This window comes from Ciconia boyciana, chromosome 15 (assembly GCF_034638445.1).
Source record: "Ciconia boyciana chromosome 15, ASM3463844v1, whole genome shotgun sequence".
Taxonomy (NCBI): domain Eukaryota; kingdom Metazoa; phylum Chordata; class Aves; order Ciconiiformes; family Ciconiidae; genus Ciconia; species Ciconia boyciana.
This window is the reverse complement of record NC_132948.1, coordinates 16,510,625-16,527,346: the sequence shown is the minus strand read 5'-3', so window position 1 is coordinate 16,527,346 and position 16,722 is coordinate 16,510,625. Positions and strand designations below refer to the sequence as shown.

At 49.6% G+C, this 16,722-nt stretch overlaps 1 protein-coding gene across 1 annotated transcript; it reads left to right on the top strand.

The window, feature by feature from the left end:
- Positions 1–2,831: 2,831 nt before the first annotated feature.
- On the top strand, positions 2,832–7,178 carry SDF2L1 (stromal cell derived factor 2 like 1). The gene is made up of 3 exons (XM_072880272.1): positions 2,832–3,051; positions 3,929–4,125; positions 6,149–7,178. The coding sequence occupies exons 1-3, from the start codon at positions 2,883–2,885 to the stop codon at positions 6,425–6,427; spliced, it is 645 nt and encodes a 214-aa protein (XP_072736373.1). The 5' UTR covers positions 2,832–2,882; the 3' UTR covers positions 6,428–7,178.
- Positions 7,179–16,722: the final 9,544 nt, after the last annotated feature.

Below are 16,722 nucleotides of genomic sequence, written 5' to 3'. Positions count from 1 at the left end.
GTCAGTCACTGCTTTTATCATGCAAAGCAAACGGAAAACTTAAAGCGTGATTAACAAAGGCCAATATAAAAAGAAGGAAAATCCTTTTCTATAATATGTTGCTTTGGGCCAGCATACGCCCTCCGAAATTTTCTTGTGCCACAGATTTCTCATTCCTGTATGCTAAAAGCATTTGGCACTGCCAAATCCACTAAAACCTGTTTTTCAGGGAGGGCCAGGTTATACCTACAGGTGCACCAGAGTGGAAATGGTAGGTGTTTCCAAAATCCTTGAAAATCAAGTGTGCACAAGGACTGCAGGGTTAAGTGACTGACAGAAGAAGGCATTCTAGTTACATTTTACATTCTCCTCTTTTACAGCACTGTTGAATTATTTTGTTTGTGTGCGTAAACGAGAATCATAATGAGATTCCTATCAAAAAAGCTGATGTTTCCATTACCAGTGTGCACTGTCACATAATTTCTGAGGCAAGTTTACCTGTAGCTTACAGCAGTCTACTAGAAACAATAGTGGGCCCTGTAGGAATGAGGTGGCTGTTAATTGCCACCGGTGTTTGGCATTGATGGGGTTCTTTGTTGGCAACCGTTCTAACCCAATTATGTTTCTAAAGTAGGACTGAAAAGCATTGTAGGGAGCACCGTGTAAATGGCACTAAATGCACTGAGACTGAGTGACCTCCCAGAAAGATAGACAGGTGCCAGCTAAAGCCCCATATGATTGATTTTCCACGGCTAAAATGGCAACCACAGACATCTGGTTTTGCCCCATTTATAACAAGAGCAGCAAATGCGAGCTGTTGTCTTAGTTAGAACAGCAGGGCTTCTTAGAATGACACAGAAATACGGCATTTGACTATCAATGGGTGATCTTTTGCTTTTCTGTGAGCAAACATTTATGCTTTGCTTTTCTGGGGCAAACTTCCAGCACTAGGAAATGAGTTTTTAGTCCTCAGAAAACCACACCGAGTTGGTGTGTGTGTACACGTGCATGTATGTGACTGAGTTTAGGACTTAGGCTTGTTTTAATGCAGGCCTGATGTTTAAGTCAGAGATTTTTCTTAGATGTAGGTGTAACTCTAAAATGGGCCAAAGCCAGCATAAAGAAAACTAACCATTCAGTTGAGTGGTATCACATGCGTAGGAAAAAGCCCCGCAGATCCAGGACTGGTAGAAGAGACAGAGAGTCAGCTGAGCATCTTATGATATTTCCGCTAGCCAGCATCACTAATGTGCTTTCTAAATCATCCTGTAATAGAAAGTGCAGTATTGCAGTTCTTTGCTGTTGCACACACGGAATACCATTGTTACAAAGACTTAAGTCCCAAGGCAGGTGCCCTTCTACCTGTTTCCTTGCTGCTAAAAAGGTCAAAAGCTTTCCCTCTGTTAAATTACTTTGTATTCCTGGGAGTGTTACAGGAGACTCACACCAGACTGTCTGTGATGTGATATATGGGTCAATCCAATGAGCAGTTTCGGAGGCAAAAGCTAACCAACTATGTAGGAATTCCTGTGTCCTTTGTCCGTAGTTGCTTCCTACTGATAAAGGAGACTTGGGGGTGGGGGGGAGGGGGGATTTCTTCAGCCTGCAAAACTATGCAATGAAGGACAGTATGTATGTCAAGTTATGCAGCTGTCTTTTATACAGAATAGAGCTTAATCATCTCTTTTTGTTAGAACTTCACAAAAGAGACCGAATCACAAAGGTGAACTTCCAGATCCAAAAGCAAAGATGTGATCACTACAGCTTAATGATACAGTAATCATTGTTACTTCTTCTTTGTATAGTATTTATGCCCTATCATCAGAAGCTCTAATATCATCCAGAAATGACTGGACCAGTGGTATATTACCAGGCAAGACAGTTCACTACCATGTACTTCCTTTGTTTTTCAACACTATGGTACATTTGTTTGTAAATCCCCCAAAATGGGGGCATATTTACACAACTGTAAGAGCCAGAACTGCAGGGAGGAGCAGACCTAAACGTGCCACCAGCCAGCTCTGAGCTAGAAGCAGCCTGAATGCCACAGCACAGGCTCATTGACCTCTTTGTGCCAGTTCCGGCCCCCTGAGGCTGTACCTAGACCATCACCCGTACCTGGGCTAGTAACCTTAGAGCTGGTTTACGTCTGACAGTGCTCTCACTGCGAAGACATTTGTTCATCCCAGGCTCTGATGATAATTGATTTACCAGTCCCACTTGCAGCACGTTTTCTCCCAAGGCCCTTAACACTCAGCCAGATTGACCTAGCCAGTATTTTTCTTACAACCCAGGCTACACGTTAGATGAGAGGGCTGCTGCAGCAAACCTGTCCCGCTCTCCTCCGACATAAACCAATTCTCAGCAAGAGCGGACTCCCAGCGAGAGAAGCACGAGGATTTCTGTCAGCGCTGACCCGGGGGCGCTCAGGGCTATCGCCTGCTGCAGGGCCCGGCAGCCGGAGGCGACAGCGCTCCGGACTCGGGTGAAAGGCACTCGGGGGTGGAGGCACTGCGGGCCCCGCTGGGTGCGGGCCCCGCTGGGCGCTGGCCCGGACGACGGGGCCCGTCCCCGGGGCCGCGGGCCCGACCCAGAGCGGGGTCCGCCGGAGGCGTCGCTGAGGTGAGAGCGCCGCGGTCCTCCGCCGCGTCCTTCCCTGGGAGGCGCCACGCCGCTTGTTCCGATTGGTCACCCTTTTCCCTTGGCCCAATGAGCTCCTCCTGCTGGAGGGCTGCCGGTGGTGAGGTCACTAAGCCGTGGCCCAATGCGGAAGCGGGGCCGAGCCGAGGACGGGCGGGGATTGGCCGGCCGTGGTGCTGGCGCGGGACGATTGGCTGGGCCCGCGGAGGGGGTGCGGAAGCGCGCTCCGCTGAGGGCGGCGGTGCTGGCCGGGCTGCGGCGCGATGCGGGGCGGCTGCCGCCTCTTCCCGCTCCTGCTCCTGGCGCTGCTGCGCGGGCTCTGTCACGGCAGGGAACCGGCGCCGGGCGCTGTTACCTGCGGCTCGGTGCTGAAGCTGCTCAACACCCGCCACAGCGTGCGGCTCCACTCGCACGAGGTCAAGTACGGCTCCGGTGAGCAGGGCCGGGCCGGGGGGCGGCGCGCTGAGGGGCTGGGGGCTCAGAAATGGCGGGCGGGGGGCTGGAAAATGACGGGAGCTGGGAAGCGCTGCGGGACAGGCGGTGAGAGGGGCAGGAAAATGGCGGGGGCGGGCTGGGGGGGGGCAGGGAATTGGCTGTGAGGGGGGCGAGGAAGCGGCGGGGGGACAGGCGATGAGGGGAGCCGGGAATTGGCGGGATGGCAGAGAAATGGCGGGGGGGCGGTAGTGAGGGGTGGCAGTGAAGGAGGAGGGGGTCGGAGGTTGCCGAGGTTCGTGTCCCTGGTGCGGAGGGAGCAGCAGGGCAGGGATGGGGTTGTGGGGTGCGCTGGAGGTCGGGCAGCCTGGCAGGGAGAGGAGCGTGCTGAGGGCCGGGGTACAGGAAGGTGCGGCTGGGCTCCACAGGTCCTGGAGCGGGGACGTTGCAGAGACGCTTTGCCCTCATCCCTGAGGTGGGCCCTGTTGTGTGTCTAGGGCCTCAGCAGTACCTTTCCAGCAGCTATGCTGGCAACAAGACTGCTGCTTTGTTTGGGGACACAAAGGACTTCGTAGTATTTTTGGGAAAAGTGGGACGGTGTGAATAGTATCCATCATGGATCAGGTTTTTTTCTCATGTGTTCACCGTTAACTTTGACAGCTTGCACCTACTAACACATGCTGTGTTTAACTTCTTCAATCTGAAAGATTATTTGATACCTGCATTCCCATTGCAGTCAGTAAACGGACTGTGAGAATTAAACATCTCTTAAACATGAAGGCATGAGAACATTAAGGCTGGTTTCTTTAGTTCTTTCAGGACTTTTTGAACTGGAGAGGTGGGTTAAGTCTCCTGCCATTTAATTCTATTCAAACAGGAAGCGGGCAACAGTCAGTGACAGGAGTTGAAGCTTCAGATGATGCTAACAGTTACTGGCGGATTCGTGGGAAGAGTGATGGCAGCTGCCAACGCGGAACACCAGTGAAATGCGGGCAAGCTATACGACTTACCCATGTTAACACAGGAAAAAATTTACACACTCATCACTTCCCATCACCACTCTCCAATAATCAAGTGAGTTGTTTTAAATCTCAAGCTTTTGTATAAATAGTGCATGCTATTGACAATATTCTCTCCAGTTTTTCATGGGTTTGAAGAATCAGGCTTGGGTACCAGCTGCCAGAAACAATATGTCTATGCATATGTGGAGTTCAAGTATATGCTTTTCTGCATCTTGGAATAATGTGTTTAAGCTCTTGACAGAGGTAAAATTTAGTATGTATCAGCATTGGTATTTCACAGTAGTTTTAACAAATCTGCTTTTTTTTTTTTATTCTGCACCATTGCCACTGGGAAGACTGTGCTGAAATGTTTAGCACTTCCAAGGCGCAGGAGGAGGCTGGGCACCTCCCTCAACATTGTGAAGATTGCTCTAGAGCAAGGCAACTAATCATGTGTTGTAGCACTAGGCATTCCTATATCCACGTTCCTTGGGGATCCAGTCTATTAGTCTCAGTCATCTTCTTGCTATCCCTATTTTAGTTCACTCTTCTTATTTGTCTGTCCTCCTTCCACAGGAAAAATGAATCTGCTCTCACAATCGTATTTATATATGATTTTGTACGTACCTAGAAGAGAGTAATTTCTAACTGTATTTAGGTCCCAGTCTTGTCCTTGAAGAAATGCTCCTCCAAGACTGACAATCTCTCTTAAAATACACAATGCAAACTTGCTGGAAGTTTGTCATTAGTAGTAATTTTAGTCTTCCTTCAGGCTACGTAGATAGGTCATTATGCTCAAACTTGGAAGACCTGACTCTTTGTGAAAAAGGTTCACCTTTTACCATGCTTAAAGTGGCTGAAACAATAAGGTCCAGTTTTCTATAGGGTATCTACATGATCTGTTATTAAAACAAAAGAAGTGATGGGAAAACAGCATTTCAGAAGAATTATTTAAAGAACAGATTGACTCTAAAACCTTCCCCCAGTTTTCATTTGTCAATTTAGACAATTAGTGTAACATTGTCAGTAATGTAAAAACGGTCAGCAACTGTCATTGTGTTTCTTTGGTTTTGCTGTGTGTTTGCACAGTGTCTACGTGAAAGGAAAGCTTGCATGGCTTCCCAGAGATTGACAGGACTGTGACTTATGACATTATTGAAATATGATGTAGTTATGAACACAAACTTTTATTTCATATTCTTAACAGAAGTTGGATTTTCAATTAGTATGTTGTCTTTCACACTTTTTGGACTACATAGACTTGAATTACCATGACCCTAAAATTTTAGGTTGCTAGGTACAAACTATTGGAGTTCTATTTCCAAGTTGTTCATCACTTCTAGTCATCAGATTTTTAAGAATTAAAGGCTGTCTGGAGTCCTAAACAGTTGGTGCTTAGCCTATCTGGTTTCTGCAAACACTTGGAATTTTCTTTGGTGCATAATGAAATCTAATCTCTAACTTTTGTTTTAGCAGGAATTCATTTGCTTTAATGGTCTTCTTTATGTTTTTAAAGAGCTATTCAGCTGTCTATCTGAAGAAAGAGTGTAAACCAGAATAGTTGTTGACCCAATTGTAAGCTTGGTATAATTAAGTAAAAAAGGAATAGGAATACTTAATGAGCTAAATCGTTGGGATGTTGTGGTAAAAACACATGCTGAAGAAACCCTGTTGCAATGGTAACTGTGAAGATGGTCATACTGCAAAACTAAATGTCTGCAGTTACAAACTTTTTTGAGTAGGGAAAATTTGCATCAGTATTAGTGTTGTTTCTTTTGAATTTTTTCTCAGAAGAATTGTTCCTATCTCTGTGCTTAAGTCCTCTTTCATTTCATTCATAGTGTATGTTGGCGTTTGTTGGCACTTTTTGGTCCAATTACATTGTTGGAGTTTGTTGGCACTTTGTGTTCAGATTGTAGTGGTAGAAAGTTACTGCTTCTGGATTTGATAACTGTTCACAAAGCAACGCAACAAGGCTTTTTCTTTCCTCTCCATCCTTGCCTTTAAACTCTGCTGACTTTGTGTTTGACATTTTTGTGTGTGTATTGGAGGTATTTGCTTACGTTTTCACTTCAGGAAGTTTGTGTCTCTAACAGGAAGTAAGTGCCTTTGGTGATGATGGCGAAGGAGATGACCTCGATATATGGATTGTGCAATGCAGTGGGACTTACTGGGAGCGGGAGGATGCAGTGCGCTTCAAGCACGTAGGAACTGAGGTGTTCCTTTCAATAACAGGGGAACAGTATGGCCATCCCATTAGAGGCCAACGGGAAGTTCATGGCATGCCTACTGCTAATCATCACAACTATTGGAAAGCAATGGAAGGAGTCTTCATCAAACCCAGTACGGACCCTGCGAAACATGATGAGCTCTGAATTGACAGAGGATCCAAAATGCTTCAGCTTACTCCAGTGTTCGGAGATGCTAGTCCTTGGTCTCTTATAAGTCCCGCCTTGCCTAAGTGACTGACTTTCTATATTACTGAAGGGCATTAGTTCATTCTAGGAATGCAGCACTTCTGTGGGGAATGGCATCTGCCAGGTTCAGCCATTGAAATTTATTTGGTGAAATCCTTTCTGAATTTTCAAGCTTAATTGACGAAACTAGTTAACACATCTGTTGGTTTTTATTGTCATTTGTTTTGCTTGTTACTTTTTCTCAAATTCAAAGGAAATGGAAAACCTGAAGTAATACACTTCTGTAGTCCCAAGTACAATAAAACATTGTATTTTGTAATCTTTTTCTGATTATAATTAAATATTTGGAAACTGATTTGTACTTCTTAGTGAGAGAATGTTATTAATGAGGAGATGGAGTAAGTCTAGAAAGGGAAAAATAGCTCTCAAATGTGGTGTCTTTTGAAGGGCTTGAAGTCAGCTATTCAGCCTTCCAGAAGAATGAGTTTCATTGTGTACTGTATTGGAAGAGTTGAAAATATTGTGTATGTTGAAGTAAGAAGACAAAGTTTTATTTATTTGCTTTCTCCAATAAGTTCAGATTTTCTGGTAATGGTGATACTGCTAATTGTCAAATGGTAAGACTGCTCTACTCTATGAACTGGTGCAGAAAGCTACTGTTTGTTTAATTAATATTAGAGTTTTATAAAATTCCATCTGGTGCAAAGGAGCAGTTGAATTTGACTTGTGTTGTACTTGCATGTCACTCTGCAAGATCAGTATGAGAATCCAGAGGAATAAACAGTGGGGCATATACCCATGTGGAGTTTTTTTGTGTGAATCCAGAAGAAGAGAAAAAAAGAATCTTAGACAATGGTTTGGTCCTGGATTTTTGACAGAATGGTATGCTCTGGAGTGCTAGCAAGGAATCTTCACTGAACAAGTTATGAATTTCTGTGTTCCTCTCCCTCTGTGAAAAGAGAAAAAAAAATAATTCTTGAATGTGTTTGTTACACGTTGTTACTGGAAATACTGATTAAAATTCAAAGTACCATAGATTTTCTGTTTGCTTTAAACAGAAAAGCTCACAAAATGACTGTGAAAAGTCAGAAAATTAAGATGTTCTTGTCTCCATGTGTAAATAGTTTACTGATTATTGTCTTAATTAGCCAATCAGTTAAAGAAGCAGGAAGGTGATTTACTGCGTTTATGGCTCCAGTCAGGTGCTGCAGTGTTAGAGAGAGTGTTGTGTTGAGAAGGTGCAACAGGCAATTGCAGTTAAGCTTTATAAATATACCTGCTGATACTTGCTTCGTACTCTGTGATCTCTCACGTGGTTGTGCTGTACAGGCTAGCTTCAGGGTTTATTTAAGGGTTTGCTACTAGTGAAGATCCTTCGTACCCTGTGGAACAAGGAACCTCTGTAACAGTTGTTTTGTGTACCTGGTTATTTTTCTTCAAAGAAAAAGGTAAGACAGCTTTTCTATGAATCTTAGTTGCATGTGGGTGTTTAAGGATTATGAGCATTTTGGGAAGTAAGTAGACTAGCTTTTGCTGCTTTGTATTAGAAGTAAACTTTTATGTGATGAATGTTTCAGGTTCACTGATATTCCTGACTAATTGGTATTGAAGTTGTAGCTATAAAGGATAACTATTTAAAAACAAAACAAACCCTCTGCATAAACAAGCTGACTTTTCCTTTCCTTTATTAAAAAGGAGGGATTTTCTTTTAAACTTGGTATATGAGTAAACACAAAAAGAGTGGTAGCATTTGGCAGGAGGAAGAAATAAATTTGGCAATGAGCTCTCTGTCACCAAGAGCTAAATGCTTTATGCCTAAGCTATATGGGCTTAGTGTTCGTGCACCTGTGGAACATGGGGTTGGCTGAGAAGGGGTGGAGCTGTGTGGCTCATCTCAGTCTGTGTGCCAGGTACTATCACTACCCAATGTTTATCTCTGCCTGGATGTTTCTGTCCCAAGCAAAGGTACTTATCAGCCTTATTTATTATGTTTGAGTGGTGTCTCACTGGACCTTCCTCTTCTGGATTTGAGCCGAATTGGTTTGATGAGGCTGACTTTTAGTTCTTATTGCTTACTTTCTAGTATGATCTCAGTTTTGAAAACATTTGTACCTTCTGTTCCTAAAGAACCAAGCTTCCCCCCACACATGTATGCATTAATGCCTTATTTAAAGACATATTCAACAATATTCCTGTGAACTGAAGTTTTCTTCACTTTTGATTCTGACCAAATTGTAAAAGTCACTTGGCCTTAGTATTTCACTTGTGCATGTGTCACAGTAGATTTTTTTTTTCAGTTCTTATCACTGTGAAAGTTGTGCTGAAGGACTCTTAAATAAGGCCAGTTGACGTACATCTTACTCTGGAAAGGTCTAATATAGTACTAAAATAACTATTGGTACGCATAGCATGCTAAATGCAGACTACAGAAGTCACAAGTTAATGTTGGAAGTGCAAAAATGAAAAGCTGTGAAAAATGATGGCTTGTGCAAGTGCTAATGTGCTTTCCTTTCTATATAACTTCTAGATTTACAAGACTTGCATTAGTATCTGTTTAATGTCATATTTTATGCTTTAAACTGAAGTACTGAGATTTCAGAATCTGATTCAGGTGGGGTTTTTTACTTTGGCTGCTTACAATTCAACTTTTCTGTCCTTCCCCCACAGCTGAGGATTAGAGACTTGGAGGATCACGGTTTTTATACTGTCGGGTTTTGTTGTTGTTTGTTTTCCATATGGCTTTTATCATCTGCCTAAAGATGCTGGGACTCCTGGGTACAACATGAAATACTGAGAGATGTAGATATGAGAGTTGGGAACCCTGTTTTGGTTCTTTCTTTATTTTAAGGTGATAAACTGAATTTTATAATCTCTCTTGTCAAATTCTCTATACACTTCAAGGTTAAGTGAAAACTATTTATTTTGGCTTCTGATGCTAGCAGAAAATAATTCCTTCAAATAACTGACAGGTGCTTTCCAATGTCTTGCTCACTACCATTGCAAGAACTCTTTGAAAAGGTGCGCCAATGTTGTTACTCTTCCTTTAATAAACTAGAAAGGCTTTTGGGAAAAGAGTTAGAGGGATCCTTATTTACAGTTGTTCTCAGTGGGAATAATTGCTAAAGACAGTCTACCTACTTTAAACTCTCTACTTTGAAAAATCTGTTAAATACCACCTTTTACACATATGTATATATCTAGTTCAATGTAAATGACAGAGTTCCTTAGACATGTTAATTTTGGAGGCAAGTGTGTATGTCTACAAACACTTTTACTCTCTATTTCCTGAAGCTTTTTAAAGCTCTGTATAACTGCTCAGCATATGAACACTTGCCACATGTTTTGACTTCTCAGTCAGTATGAATGAGAACTGGTTTTAGTTCTTTGAAAGTGCTAGAAGGAATGTACTGCTCATTGATTCTTCATTCTGAATGTCGAGGCTAAAGATAAACCAATGTTTTTATTTCATTTATTAGTTTGGGAATACTAATTGGGTGTATCTGTTCTTATTAAGTTAAATTAGCTTATATTTTTTAAATCAAAACAAAAGAAACATTACAACCAAAATGACCCTGTAGCAGCGATGCTTACTGAGCAGTATTTTTAAGCCCATTAGTTTTGCTGAATCTTCTCTCTCCTCTGCCTCTCTTCTCCAGCACTGAAGCACTAGCTGTCACTGTATGTACCGTATTTCGCAGCTGTACTAGGCAGAGGCTGAACCTTAGACGTATCTCCTTCCAGAAGCGGCATCCTGCTCGGTGCCTGACCCCCTGGTTGGCACGCTTGCTGGCTTTGCTGGGAAACTGGCTAAGAGCCTGTGAGAGGTTTGTGCATGCAGGATGCCACCATGCTGCCTGCCCCTCTTTCCTAGTTTTCAGTTCTCATCTGTGCCCTCTTGATTTTGCAGTTCTCTCTTCAAACGCATCTTCCTGTGATCCAGCTCTGAGCCACCATTCAAATATCTTTGATAATTAATTGGTTCACAACGTGGCTGTTTCATCCGCTGCCTTTCAGGAGACCATGTGTTTGGGCTTACAAGGCAGCACCCATGGCTGTGTCATTAAGCTTTTTAAGGAAACAGTTTAAAAAAAAAAAGTTACCCATAAACGGGAGTACTCAGGCCTAAGGAAGTGCTTTCTTCCTATAGTCTCCTTGGCTCCTGTGGGGTAGGCAGCACAGGGGATGGTTTGCTTCCTCAAGAAGGAATGAAATGATCGACCTTATCAACCTGGAGTTGCATTGGAAACACAAGGCAGTTCAACCTGACCTTGGGGTATGTAGCATTCATTATGTATGCAAGTCACAAACTAATAAACTTGAGGGTCCTAAAGTTATTTTAAATACTTAGAGAAATAAATATTTTATACTTTCTCCCCTCCTCCCACCGACATCCTAAGCATCTCGGTGCTCCCATGTTTATAAATACTTTAGCAGGACATTGAGTATTTATACCTGATATACTCTGCAAAAGATGGAATACCGGGGTTGGCTCCTTCTAATCTGTTTCCTTAATCAAACTTGCAATAATTTCAGTGGTGTGTGGGAATTGATGAGAGGTGGTCAACCAGCTCCTCTGAGGACAGTACTGAATTGCTTTGGGTGTGTATGAGACAAGGAGGGAATATAGCGAGCTCCCCGAAAGTAGACGTCGGCAGTCGCACAGTTCAACGCTTCTTTCTCTGCAAATTGCAGCAAATTAAACTGATTATAAAAACCTTTTCCTGTATTTGGTATTGTACTAATTCTAAATGAGCGTAAAGTTCACGGTAGAATCCTGCTACGACAGCGCTGATACTGGTTCACGCTGCTGTTCTGTGAGGGATTCAGCTGTCTTCAGTCCTTTGGGAAAACAGTGTCGTGCTTCGTTAGGGTTGGAGGTGTTAGAAGCTGTGTGACATCTCGAGGGTACCAAACCCTCATGAAACACATTATAGCTTGCACACGTTCCGATTGATTTGTAAAGCTGGCTGTTAGTTTCTATATGCTTTTTTAACTATAAAAATAATGTGCGGGTGCTGGCTTTGCATGGCTGGAGGATCACGGAGCTTGGACTCAGCTCCAAGGCTTTGCTCGATCTTTGTGATGGTCATGTATTTATTCACCTAAGCTTCACCTTCTGAGAGTGCTGGTGGGTAGCAGAGGTGTGTGCTGTGCTGAAAATGGAAGTATCTGGGCTGAGTCTAGTGTAACTCGAACCACGGCTAACACAAACCAAAACGGGTACCCGGTGCTGTTGGGTTTCTCCTGCTGATGCCTTCTCGGCCCCGTCCCTGTCCCTGCCCGCCCGGCCGCTGCAGGCGGGAAGGGTCGGGCTGGCGGCGGCGCTCCCCCGCCGCTCCTGGTTGTCTTCCCCCCGCTTAAGCCCGGGTGGCTGCTCCGTCCTGCCTCGGAAGCAGCCCTTCAGGCCATCTGTCTAGGGGCTTGGCTGGCGTGGATGCGAGCGGGGCCGCCCTGCGGAACGAGGGAGCGGCGCGTCTTTCTCCTCCCCCCCGAAGCGGGGCCGGGGCGGCGGGAGCGGCCGCCGCTAGTCAGCGCTGTCCGCCGAGCGCGGCTCCGCGGCAGCGGGCGCCGATGGCCGCCCGGCAGTGCTTCGGCGGCGCGGCTTTGGTCCCTGCGGAGCTACGCTCTTCAGGGGGAGCGAGTAACGGCGCTTCCCCTGCGCGACGCTGCTAGGGCGACCGACCGCCGTGAGCCCTCCTGGGCGGCCGTGTCTCGCGCGAAGTGCGCCCTGCCAAGGCATCTACTGCGGGGTTATTCGAACGGGAAGTTTAAAACGTTAGCGTAGGCTATAAAGCGATGCTTTAGGCGTTGCTGTTTACGATCTTTCTGCAGGATCGATAAAGTGCGGCCAAGGCTGGAGTCTGTTTGCTCAGTGTAGACATTTAAGGCAATTACCTGCATCGTGGAATTAAACACCGGTTTCCGCTCGGTGGGGGGCACAAAAGGCACGAAAGGATCGTTAAAGAGGGAGCTCTCCTCCTCCCCTTATCTGCAACAATCCCGTTGCATTTTGCGAGATCTCGACAGCAAAAGCTAAAACCGGACGGTCTCTTTCTAGCCAGCGTGAGACGCTTTGCGCGTCAGCGGTAATACTTACGTGAACGCATCTTGTCCCTAGCGTGACCAGCCCGGCTCTCCTCGCTCTCTCCTGGACCGCTTCCCCTGGAGCGGATCCTGTGCCATTCGCCGTGGATCGCCTTTGGCGTTCGGATGAGCGCCGAGCTGTCGTCTCCTGCCGAGACAGCATCGCTTTGCGAGCCGCTGGGAGCCTGCACCGCTCGGCTTCTCCCTGCCATCCTGCGGGGCTGCAGCTCCCGCTGGCTGCGTGGGTCGCCCACGCCGCGCCCTGCCAGCCGGCCTCGGTGGGGACCGCGGGCTGGCGGGTCCAGCTCCCCTCCCCGCCGGCGCAGTTACTGCCGACGGCTTCGTTCATTTGCCAGGCGGACGTAGATTTTGCTGCAAATCCGCCCGGCAGCGCAACTTCGGTTTCTCAGCATCAGCCGCCTGCCGGTGTTCCTCCTGTCTAGCGGAAAGATGATCTTGAACAGGATCCCGGGTACCGGCGTTTGTGAGCCGGCCTCTGCTGCGGGCGACCCTCGGGTGATAGCAGGAGGCTTCCTCCCGCCGCCGAAACCCTCCTCACGCCGCGCTCTGCCCCCTCCCCTCGTCCCTCCCCCGGTCCTGCCTGCTCCGCCGGGCACGGTCGCCGCCTCTCTCCAGCCTCGCCGGCTGCACGGGGCGCGGGGGGAGCGGGCCGGTCCCCGCTCGTCTGCGCAGCCCTGAGCCACGGCCGCCGGCCCCGCTGTCAGCGCGCCGGAGGGCCCGGCTGCCGGCAGGAGCCCCGGCGAGCTCGGGCGCTGCGCGGCACGGCCCCCGCGGGAGCGCTCCTCGCCGGGCGGGCGCGGCGGGGCTGGACCCCGGGGACGGGGCTGCGCTGGGCAGGGCCGCCGCCCCGTGCCCGGTGGGCCGGCGGGGAGCGGGGGTCTCTTCCCAGTTCCTCCGCTGCCTCCGTCCCCGACTTCCCCTGGCCAGGTGGCGAGCTTAAAGCCTGAAAGGCTACGAACAGAAGCGTCGGGCTGGGGAGTTACAGGGGAGCGGTGCCTCCTTGTGCCGAGGGAGCGCCGGAGCGCGTCGGTGCCTGCCCGGAGAGGGAGCCGAGGGGCAGACGGGCGCTCCCGGACGCCCTGAGCGCTTGTCCCGCACCTGGGATGTCCGGAGGGCTCCGTGCTTACAGAGACTCTAACTGTGTTGCTGTAGGGCTTGTGAGAGGGTTTCCACCCTCTCCGGCTGCTGACACTGCGAGGGAAACGTGCCTTTGTGCGCCTCCAGCAGCTCCCGTCCTACTGCGAACGGGCCGGGCTTCGACGGGCACACGGCGTGTGGGGGGATATGATAATTGTATAGGCACTTGTTTAATCGCAGTCCGCTTGTGCCCTCCCCGCTTGTTCAAAGCGGGAAGGGTCACGATTCGTGCCAATAGCATCTTATACCGGGATTGCGTCGTGCGTGCTTGTGACTCCATCGCCAGAAAAAGGCTGTCGTAGCATTAAACCTATGCGGCTAAAACAGACATCGGAACGCGCAGAACGCGAAGCTTCTCCTGAAATTGCTCACCCAAGGGAGCACCATCTGCTGTCTCTCTTGCAGATGCTGTATTTTTGAATGCATTACCTCTGCCTTCGCTGGGCGCGGAGACGATTACTGTCGAGCTGGAGGCAATTTTCTGCGAAGCTGCACAGCCAAACACGTTTATGCGTGCTGCGTTTCCTCAGCAATACAACCGCACGGTGGTGAGGGTGGCTCTCCGCCGAGCTGAGAGACTTCGGTCTCCGGGGCAAAATGGCTTAAAACGTTAAAATCTTTGTCTGTCTCCCTACATGGCTGCTGTTTTCCCTCAGGAGATGGGAAGATGTTTACTGCGAGTGATTAACTGAAACCTTGCTAAAAAGTCCCAGCAGCGACTCGGAGCCTCCCGCTCTCGGCTCTGGGGACAGCATCGCTTCGTGCCGTCCCTTGGGAACGCTGCCTTCCCGGGGACCGTGCCGTCCCTTGGGAACGCTGCCTTCCCAGGGCTGCAGCCGGGCGCTGGAGGGCAGGAGGGATGCTGTTCGGCGAGGGGGGGGGGCCGGATCGGCCAGAATAGACGCATTTGCTCCTTAGGGTATAAATTCTCAGCTGGGAGAGCACAGCTTCCTTCCGCCCTACCCAAAAAGGAAAAGGGAAAAAGGGAACTGTGATTTTTTTTTTTTTTTTTTTTTTTGGAAGTGGCAGCCAGAGTGCAAGGGACACCCTCCTCCGGGAGAGCTGTGGTGGGCAGCGGAGACAAGCCCTGGAAACCCTCCCGAGACTGGCAGTCTCACGGTGCGGCTTTCACAGCTTCCTCCCCGAAAGCCTGCCAGGGAGCGAGCCCCGGCCGGGCGGCCTTTCGCCGCAGCACTAAGGGAGGGCGGCTCGTGTTCTGCGGGGAGGGGGATCCCGCATGTGGAAAACACCGGCACAAAGCGTCAGTGGCGGAGAACGAGGGTTTCTAACGCTCCCCCGGGAAGGAGGGTCCCCGGCAGGGCAGGGGCGCGGAGCGGGAGGCGGGCGGGGTCGGCGGGGGGCGGGGCGCACGCGCGGAGGGGACGTGCGAGGAGAGCTGGCCGGAGGAGGGTGCCTCGCCACCCCCAGCCCTTCCCTGCCCGCCGGGGCAGCCCCTGCTCTGGGACCCCGCGGCGGAGCTGCGTGCCACGGCACCGGCCTCGCCGGGGAGGGGATGCTGGACGGGGCGGCGCTGGGAAGGCTGGTGCCCAGCGGGACGCTGCGTTAAAAGGTGCTTTCGAAGGAAAAATAATAATGCAGAACGGCTGCTGTCTTTCCAGGCTGCTTTCTGCGCTCTTCTCCGTAGGAAAGTTGCCCAGTCTAGACCGTTCTTGCCAGAAAACCACCCTGACACTAGATCATGTTTTCTTATATCTGGTGCCTTAAGAAACCGAAGGAAAATGATTATCTGTTGTTCGCTCTGAGACACTATGGTTCATGCTGAAAGAATGGCTTAATGCTTAACCTAAAAAAAAAAAAAGATCCATCCTAATAAAGCGTTAGCTAAAGTCGAAAGCTCTTTTGGTAGGAATAGGTGGAGCTATGCTCAAGGTCCTGGACTGGGCCTGATGACCAGGACTCGGCTCCTAGCTGTGGAACCGAGTGATCCCAAGCAACGCGTCAGTATCTCTTCATCCCAGCTGGAAAAAAACCTATAGGTTTTCTTTGCCTTGTCTGTAAGTGGTGGGCTGGGACGCGGGGTCAGTGTCGGGGAAGCCAGCAAGAAGGCTGGGGGCCATGCCCTGGGCTGTCCAGACGAACCCCGGCCCTCCCCAACGTCCTTTCCCCCGCTGCTCTGTGCTGCGGGCCTGCTCGGAGCGGGTCTGAATGGCGACGGCCACCCTGTCCCTCGAAGGCAACAGCTCCTGCGCGACCCTGCCCGGCGGCCCAGGGGCTCCGGGAGAGCGGGAGCCGGGGGCGCGGCCGCTGCCGCCGCGGCCCGGCCGGAGGAGGGCTGGGTGCCCCGCCGGGAGCCAGCGCCCCTCCCGCGGCTGCTCTGGGCGCTGCGGCGTGGCCGGGGTTCCCCGCTCCCCGCAGCCCTTCTCCGCGCCGTGCTTTCCGCCTCCAGGACCGACCGGCCGGCCGCGGGTGGGGGGCCCGCGGCGCTCGGTCCTTTGCAGGAAACGCGGCGAAGCCCAGCGCGGCGGCGGGGCCGCAGCGGGCTGCCTCCAGGCTGGTCTCTCGGGGCATTTGTGTGCATCAGTGGGTTTGCAGTTGAGCAGAGAAGAGCCAGGGAAGGATGTGCTTGGCTTTCAGGGCTACTTTAGGCAGAAATAATCGGAAACGTGTGAGTGAATAGCCTGAGCAATACCTACTGAGCAGTCGCTCCCGCTGTGTGTCTTCCCCCCCCAGTCTATTTTATTGTGTGGCCCCAAGTTAATAAAGATATTTCGAGGCGTGTGTGTCGAGAAGCGGCTTTAGCTGATGTCCCCTTGGCACCGCCCTGAGCCTCCCCTCCCCGTCCCTGCGAGGGCCGGTGGACGTGATTGTCTGCGTCAGGCTCCCACGGAGGGGCAGGCGGTGGGTTCCAGCACACCTTCCCGGCGGGAGGGGGGCCGCCCTCTGCGTCCCTCTAGCCCGGCGGGGGAAGCTCCTCGGGCTTGGACGCCTTCCCTCTGGACAGAGCCGTGCGAACCCAGCGGCGGGGCTGGCTGTCAGCGGGGCCCTTTCAA

Excerpts from the sequence above, each read along its gene's own strand:
- SDF2L1 (XM_072880272.1), top strand. The coding sequence starts at position 2,883 with ATGCGGGGCGGCTGCCGCCTCTTCCCGCTCCTGCTCCTGGCGCTGCTG. Across the intron at positions 3,052-3,928 it reads CGAGGTCAAGTACGGCTCCG|GAAGCGGGCAACAGTCAGTG; the intron begins GTGAGCAGGGCC and ends CTATTCAAACAG. Across the intron at positions 4,126-6,148 it reads CACCACTCTCCAATAATCAA|GAAGTAAGTGCCTTTGGTGA; the intron begins GTGAGTTGTTTT and ends TGTCTCTAACAG.